An 8,735-nucleotide genomic window follows, 5' to 3' on the forward strand; every position below is an offset into this window, starting at 1 on the left:
CATAGCTAATGAGCAGTGCAGTACTTGCACGAATTTGAAGGACATGGGCCCAAAGGACTTGTTGACAGGAGAATCTATAGGCTACGACCCCATAATTATTATGGTACAGGTTCATATACACATAACAAAATATCACATGACTATGGAATACATTGCATGGCTGAGAACATGGTGGAGTAGGTTGATTGGACATCACCCCAGATGGACGGCAAAAAATCGGGTACAAGCATATGACATATTGCTTGTTCGGATAACGCCGCGCGGATTGCTGCGGAATTCTTTAGCAATGAACATATCCAAAATAAAATTATTTTGTCAATAGGCATGGATGTGCAGCTAGCGAAGGCGGCATCGGGATGCTAGAGAGGCGCTCCAATGGAGAGATGCTACACTTACAGGCAACTTTCAACGCATTTAAACTTACGGACTGAAATGAAATCATCAGATTAGAAGGAGGGCCCCATCCCCGAAATTCAGGGGGAGGGATAAATTAGGCGCTGGCACATCTGTCCGTACGACAGTTTCCGTAAGCATCATCCGTAAGTGAAGCAATTTCGCGCTCCAGTGAGCGGTGGAGGACCTGGTGGCGGCCGAACTGCACACGTCCTGGATGAGGGAGGCCTGGATCTGCGCCTTTGATTATTAAAATTCACGTGAAAGCATAAATCCATATTACCAAGTTAGCCTCGGACCAAACTCGGAGAGAAATCATGTTAACCATTGGATCAACTTAATACTCGGTAGTACAATTGTACCCTAAAAACTCTCAATTTTGAACTTAAAAAAAACTCTCAATTTTGTATACTACAGATAATTGAGAAAATGAATTACAGTACTAAAGACGGAACATGCTGATAAAAGTCATGACTAAAATGCAATATGGAATCCATCAAATCGACGGCATAATCCCAAATTCAGAGTTACACTGGTCTCATCCAGCGGTCGTCCATGGACAGCTACCAACCACACGGCTCTCGAGCAGCAGGGGCCGGCCTGCGGAGCTCGCTCTCGCTGTGGGCGAAGCGGCAGCCGTCGCCATAGGTGCAGGACCCTCTGGCGAAGTGCGCGCACAGCCTGGTCTTGAGGCCGTTATATCGCCCTCCGCCGGGCACCGGGAGATGCTCCCAGACCATGGCGCTGGCGTGCCTGATCTGGTCGGGCGTGCCCTCCAGCTCCACGTTCTTCAGGCCGGCGTCCCGCTCGTGATCGCGGATGCGCAGCCTGGCGCCGCTGGCCCGGGATATCTCCCTGATGGTCGCTCCGCCCCGCCCGATGACGGCGCCCGCGAGGGACGCGTCCACGGTGATCCTGGCCGTCGCCGGAGCGCCGAAACCCGCCGGAGCTGCCGTGCCGGGGTTGGGCGCCAGTGGAGGTGCGTGGCGACCAGCGGTCCCTCGCTCTATGTGTGGTGGCGCTGACTTGTCCTGGGACAGAGGCTCGGAAAGTTCCTTCTCGTCTTGCGAAGGAGCTTCACCGCCCAGGCTGCCCAGGTTTGCCACGGCCTGGTAGCCGCCCGGGAAGTCGTGGGTGAAGAGGCAATCCTCACCAAAGCGGCAGCCTGCAGTACTCCAGGATGGCAATATGAATATCACGCGGATGAGCTCTACTGAACCGGCCACTTAAAAGCAACGGGACAAGAGCTTGTAGTACGTGTTCACGCTGACATCAGTTCTCATGAAATCTAATTAATTCATTTTGTTAGAGTGTACCTATACTTCCATAGATAAAAATAAGAATAAAGAATATAACATATTCCTTTTTCCAAGTCACTTGCTTCAAGCACGAGTTCTTTGGATTAACAAAAAGTGTTGCAAAACATGTGTTATTTTTTCATACACAAATTAATGTACAACTATTAAAAAAAGAACTAAACTGTCTAGCAAAATGTCCTTCGCTCCGGCCATAGCCCAGGAATCTACGGCATTATGTTAAACAAAACAAAAAAATTACCTGAAGAATCGTGTGCATGGCCATGGCTTGGATTTACTCCCTACGCCCGTCTGGAATGACTCCGGCTCTGTTACACCAAACCAATCCATCAGTCATCAACTCATCATCAAGTGCACCACGTCGATCAATACGACGTGGCAGAAACGAAGATGGATCTGTAGCCGGTTTCGAAATCCAATCGACTCACCTCGGGCTCGCCGAGGCAAAGCCCCGTGGCCAGCTCCGCATGCTCTTCCAGCCGGGCGGGCGCCCCGAGCCTCCGCGCGAGACGAGCAATCGCAACCCCTCGCCGCTCCCGACGCCCAGAGTGTCACGGTGCTCGGGTCGTTGGACAGCAGCAGGTGGAAGCGGCCGGCGGGCAGCGCCTTGCAGGCCTCCGAGCCGCCGACGGCGAGCAGCAGCTCCCTCGAGTACGTGATCCTCTTCTCCCGCCCCTCCTCCTCCCTTGCATCATCCATCGGCCAGTCAGATTAATCAGATCAGTGTAAGGAAGGAACTAACCATGCGTGCCTCAATTGATGGCCCGCGCTGCCTGACGGTCGCGGCATGAACCAGCGCGCGTGCCTAACTGGGCATGGCGACGGGGGTAGGAATAGTGGCATCGTCACGAGGAGCCGAGCTCATGTCGATGGCAGCGGGAGGCCAGTGGACCTATGCTAGGGAGCGTCACTAGTATAATTGACTGGGGAGAAGTCCCGGCGCATGCTCGATCGCCAATGTGACGATTGGCTGGTGCACTGGTTCAGCCGCTGCATGCAAAAGCTTCTTCAATTCCCCAAGGGTTGCACGAGCACGCGGGTCTTCTCCCCAGGCTTATTAATGTGTGTGCAGAGCACAAACGTTGAGGTTGCAGACCAAGAGTGTCGAAAGGAAATCGTGTCGCGACTACTTGCAACTTAAATCATGTCGACTTCAAATTTCAACCGAAAAGTTCATAGGCCAATTTGCCGGGCAAGGAAAATATGATGTGCCATAATTTAGAGCATCTACGGTCGAAGTAGACAAATTCGGACTCTCAAACGCCAACGGATACACTCAGATGCGTCCGCAGGTAATGACCAGTCAGCCCTTAAATTTGCTCATCTGCATCCGAATACCCCATACAATAAATCTTACATTCATAAAAAAACATGCAAAACATAAAATCCACGTACTACGTAGATCAAGTACCTTAGTCTTCGTGGAGATGTCCACTATCTCTGTGCCCGGCTCTGAGTACATGGACGGCAGCGCGCAGCTCCGGCTCTTGCGTCGGCCTCCGCATCCATCTCCGTCTCGACCTCAACGAAGAGCATGTCGGTCGCCGCTTGTTCCTGTCGGATGAACTGTCGGTTGGCCTTCACATAGGCATCATCCTTAATGAACTCCAAATGGCCTGCTGCTCCACCATCTCGGCCACTTGGGCGGGCGCGAACTCCTGCTCGGCGTCCTCCATGTTGAAGCTCGGAGCCGGTGTCAGCTCCTACGCCGCCTCGTAATCCGCCACCTCCATTGGAGCCGGCTACTGCTCCTCTCCCTCCATCTCCGGCTCCGACGAATCCGGAGGCAGCCCGACAGTGATGCGGGTAACGCGCTCGCCCCGATCGATCTGGTATCAGCGCTCGAGTGTGAGCATAGAGTACGCGGTTATTTTTTGCCGGACCATGGCGAAGCCAGAGAGCGTGGGAAGAGCGGGATAGATGTAACGCCCGGATAGTTACGCTACAGTAAACCTCTGCTAACAATGCCACATCACCTTGATTACTGTTGCTAATCTCGCATTAGTTTGAAACCGATCCAAATTCAAAATTTGATTAAAGGCAAACATCAAAAGTTTTCAAACATTAATAGTAAAATGTTCGGTTTGTGACAAATAAATCGCAAGTAATTGTGGGGAGGGAACGCCACTTTATAAAATGTTTAAATACTCTAAGGTGAATAAACCGTAACAAAAACCAATATTTAAATGCTTTTATAATTAATAAAATACTAAACTAAATGGTTTTGAGGTAAAACCTTTTGGTTGTAGTGGGTCTTGTGTTACTACTAATTTAGGGGTCATTTTAGATTTTTAGTAAAAACTAAACAGAAAGAAAAGTAAAATAAAAACAAACAAAAGAATAAATAAAAGAAAAAGAACAAAACAGGAAATAACAAAATCTCACCTCCACTGGGCCAACCGGCCCAGCCGGACAGCCCACTGGCCAGGCCGCCCCACCCACTCCCCTCCATAACCCCCACCGACGGGAACCCTAACCCCCCACTCCCTCGCACGATTTCCCCCACTCTCTCCTCCCTCTCGCCCCCACCCCGATCTGGATCGGGGCTCAGCCCCGACCACGCCGCCCGGCGCTGCCCCGTTGCCCGCTGCCATCCCCGGACCTCCCGCGCCTCTCCCTCGTGGGATCAACCGCGCCGCTCGACCCCCTGCGACCCATCGTCGGACGCCATCGCCACGGTCCTCTCCGTCGCCGGCGCTCCCCGTCCCCGTCGCCGATGCTGCCTCGCCGGACCTCCTCGACTCATCCTCGACACCCGCTGTCGTTGCCCTATGAACCGCCGTGAGCCCCGGCCTCTTCTCTCCCCCTGTACCGTAAGCACACGCACGCGACCGGCCGCGGCCTCCTGCACCGCGCCTCCCTGCTCGCGCGAGCTCTTCCGCCCACACACGCCGTGCTCGCGCGCAGGCTCGCCCGCGCTGCTCCTGCCGTTGCTCCCGCACGCCTGCGCCTGCAGCCCCACGCACGCTGTGCCACGCTCGCTCCCGCGCCCTCGTCGCATGCCTGCCGGCGACGCCCGCTGACCGCGCCCTGGCCCCGCTTGCTGCCGCCCCCGCACGCCCCTTCGTCTGCTACTGCGGTTGCCCGCGCCGGCCCCGTCCGCCCACCGCCGCAGCCGGCGCCCCTCCCCGCCGCAGCGCTCGCCTTCGGCGCCCCGTCGCTCACCCGGGCCACGCCTTGCCCCCGCTACAGCTGCCCCATCGCCGGCCGCGCGCGCCCCTGCGGCCTCGTTCTGATGCACCGCCTGCGGGCGAGCGCCCGTGCGGGTGCGCCTGTGCCCGCCCCGTTAACCCACTATGGCCTTTGGCCCATTGATAGTTGGGGCCCACGCCCCTTGAACGTTAAAAAAAGAAAAAATAATAATAATTAAAAAATGTAAATAAATAATTAAAAATAATTAAATTATTAATTAATTAAAGAATTAATTAACTTAACTAATCCTGATTAGATTAGCCTAATTAACCTAATTAACTATAGTTAATTAACTAACAGTGTATGACATGCGGGACCCACACGTCCGTTTGACAAAGTCAACACCGTGTTGACTGCTGACGTCATGATGACATCAGCAAACACTATTCTGGATATTGTTGATTTAACATAATTAAATAAATTCCAAAAATGATTAAATCTTATAAAAATTAATATAAAATAAACCGTAGTTCGGATGGAAAAACTTTATACATGAAAGTTGCTCAGGACGACGAGACAAATCCGAATACGCAACCCGCTCGTCCGCCACACATCCCTAATATAGAGAACACACAACTTTTCCCCTCCGCTTCATCAATCCGAAAACGCGAAACACTGGGGATACTTTTCCGGATGTTTCCCCCCTTCGTCGGTATCACCTCCTACCGTATTAGGGCACGCCTCGCACCGCTCGTTGGCATGTCATGCATCGTTATGTATCTGTTTGCATTGTATTCATTATTTCTTCCCCCTCTTCTCTCTGGTAGACTACGAGACTAGCGTCGTTGCTAGTGCCCCGATCGACTACTGTGTTGACGACCCCTTCATCTTGCCAGAGCAACCAGGCAAGCCCCCCCCCTGATCACCAGATATCGCCTATTCTTCTCTCTACCGCTTGCATTAGAGTAGTGTAGCCTGTTACTGCTTTTCGTTAATCCTATCCTGATGCATATCTTGTCATTGTTGCTACAGTTGTTGATACCTTATCTGCAATCCTAAATGCTTAGTATAGGATGTTAGTTTATCATCAGTGACTCTACATTCTTGTCCGTCTGCCATGCTATACTATCGGGCCGTGATCACATTGGGTGTTGATCACGGGTATATACATACATACATACATACATACATAATATACAGGTGGTGACTAAAGTCGGGTCGGCTCGTAGAGTACCCGCATGTCATTTTGATGTGGGGGCTGAAGGGGTAGGTGGTTCCACCCAGGTAGTGGTGGGCCTGGGTTCCCGATGGCCCCCGACTGATACTTTGTGGCGGAGCGACAGGGCATGTTGTGACCACCTAGGAAAGAGGTGGGTCTGGTCCCTGGTCGGTGTTCGCGGTTGCTTCAAATAACACGCATAACGAAATCTTGGTATTTGATCTGAGTCTGTCCACTGGCCTATACACACTAACCAACTAAGCGAGAACAGTTATGGGCACTCGACGTCGTGGTAGCAGCCGAAGCCTTCATGACGTCAGCGACTGAGCGACGCGTGTGATGTCTACTACACAACCTTCTTCTTGTAGACGTTGTTGGGCCTCCAAGTGTAGAGGTTTGTAGGACAGTAGCAAATTTCCCTCAATTGGATGACCTAAGGTTTATCAATCCGTAGGAGGCGTAGGATGAAGATGGTCTCTCTCAAGCAACTCTGCAACCAAATAACAAAAAGTCTCTTGTGTCCCGAACACACCCAATACAATGGTAAATTGTATAGGTGCACTAGTTCGGCAAAGAGATGGTGAAACAAGTGGTATATGGATAGTACATAAAGGTATTTGTAATCTGAAATTATAAAAACAGCAAGGTAATTAATGGTAAAAGTGAGCGTAAACGGTATTGCAATGCGTTGAAACAAGGCCTAGGGTTCATACTTTCACTAGTGCAACTCCTCTCAACAATAATAACATAATTGGATCACATAACTATCCCTCAACATGCAACAAAGAGTCATTCCAAAGTCACTAATAACGGAGAATGACCGAAGAGATTATGGTAGGGTACGAAACCACCTCAAAGTTATTCTTTCCAATCAATCCGTTGGGCTATTCCTATAAGTGTCACAAACAGCCCTAGAGTTCATACTAGAATAACACCTTAAGACACAAATCAACCAAAACCCTAATGTCACCTAGATACTCCAATGTCACCTCAAGTATCCGTGGGCATGATTATACGATATTCATCACACAATGTCAGATTCATCTATTCAACCAACACATAGGACCTCAAAGAGTGCCCCAAAGTTCCTACCGGAGAATCACGACAAAAACGTGTGCCAACCCCTATGCATAGGTTCATGGGCGGAACCCGCAAGTTGATCACCAAAACATACATCAAGTGAATCACGTGATATCCCATTGTCACCACAGATATCCACGACAAGACATACATCAAGTGTTCTCAAATCTTTAAAGACTCAATCCGATAAGATAACTTCAAAGGGGAAACTCAATCCATTACAAAAGAGTAGAGGGGGGAGAAAACATCATAGGATCCAAATATAATAGCAAAGCTCGCGATACATCAAGATCGTATCACCTCAAGAACACGAGAGAGAGAGAGAGAGATCAAACACATAGCTACTGGTACATACCCTTAGCCCCGAGGGAGAACTACTCCTTCCTCGTCATGGAGAGCACCGGGATGATGGAGATGGCCACCGGAGAAGGATTGCCCCCTCCGGCAGGGTGCCGGAACGGGTCTAGATTGGTTTTCGGTGGCTACGGAGGCTTCTGGCGGCGGAACTCGCGATCTATCGTGCTCATAGATGTTTTTAGGGTATATGGAGATATATAGGCGGAAGAAGTACATCAGGGGGGCCACGAGGGGCCCACGAGGGTGGAGGGCATGCCCAGGGGTGGGTGCGCCCCACGCCTCGTGGCCTCCTCGCAGGTCCCCCGACGTGCACTCCAAATCTTCTAGGATTCTTTCCTTCCAAAAATGAGTTCCGTGAAGTTTCAGGTCAATTGGACTCCGTTTGATTTTCCTTTTCTTCGAAACCCTAAAACAGGGTAAAAACTGAAACTGGCACTGGGCTCTGGGTTAATAGGTTAGTCCTAAAAATGATATAAAAGTGTATAATAAAGCCCATAAACATTCGAAACAGTAGATAATATAACATGGAGCAATCAAAAATTATAGATACGTTGGAGACGTATCACGCGCCGGGTTGGACCGCGTAACACAACTTCCTTTGTAATGGAGGTTGCTAGGTCTGCTCACCGGCCGCGCACGCAACATGCAGGTGTGCAATGGGCGATGGGCCCAGACCCCTGCGCGCATAGGATTTAGACCGACGTGCTGACCTCTCTGTTGTGCCTAGTGTTGGGGAACATAGTAATTTCAAAAAAATTCCTACGCACACGCAAGATCATGGTGATGCATACCAACGAGAGGGGAGGGTGTAATCTACGTACCCTTGTAGATCGACAACGGAAGCGTTAACTTGGTTGATGTAGTCGTACGTCTTCACGGCCCGACCGATCAAGCACCGAAACTACGGCACCTCTGAGTTCTAGCACACGTTCAGCTCGATGACAATCCCCGGACTCCGATCCAGCAAAGTGTCGGGGAAGAGTTCCGTCAGCACGACGGTGTGGTGATGATCTTGATGTACTACTGTCGCAGGGCTTCGCCTAAGCACCGCTACAATATTATCGAGGACTATGGTGGAAGGGGGCACCGCACACGGCTAAGAATATGATCACGTGGATCAACTTGTGTCTCTAGGGGGTGCCCCTGCCTCCGTATATAAAGGCTCAAGGGAGGGGGGCCGGCCGGCCATCATAGGGCGCGCCAGGAGGAGTCCTACTCCCTCCGGGAGTAGGACTCCC

The 8,735-nt window shown here is 51.1% G+C and overlaps 1 protein-coding gene across 1 annotated transcript; it reads right to left on the reverse strand.

Annotated features, from left to right (window-relative positions):
• Nucleotides 1-794: 794 nt before the first annotated feature.
• On the reverse strand, nt 795-2,408 carry LOC119315780 (zinc finger CCCH domain-containing protein 14-like). The gene is made up of 3 exons (XM_037590266.1): nt 2,138-2,408; nt 1,951-2,017; nt 795-1,566 (listed from the first exon to the last, which is right to left on the reverse strand). Exons 1-3 carry the CDS (start codon nt 2,406-2,408, stop codon nt 957-959), a joined length of 948 nt encoding a protein of 315 aa, XP_037446163.1. The 3' UTR covers nt 795-956.
• Between the last annotated feature and the right edge of the window lie 6,327 nt (nt 2,409-8,735).

This window comes from Triticum dicoccoides, chromosome 6A (assembly GCF_002162155.2).
Source record: "Triticum dicoccoides isolate Atlit2015 ecotype Zavitan chromosome 6A, WEW_v2.0, whole genome shotgun sequence".
Classification (NCBI taxonomy): Eukaryota; Viridiplantae; Streptophyta; class Magnoliopsida; order Poales; family Poaceae; genus Triticum; species Triticum dicoccoides.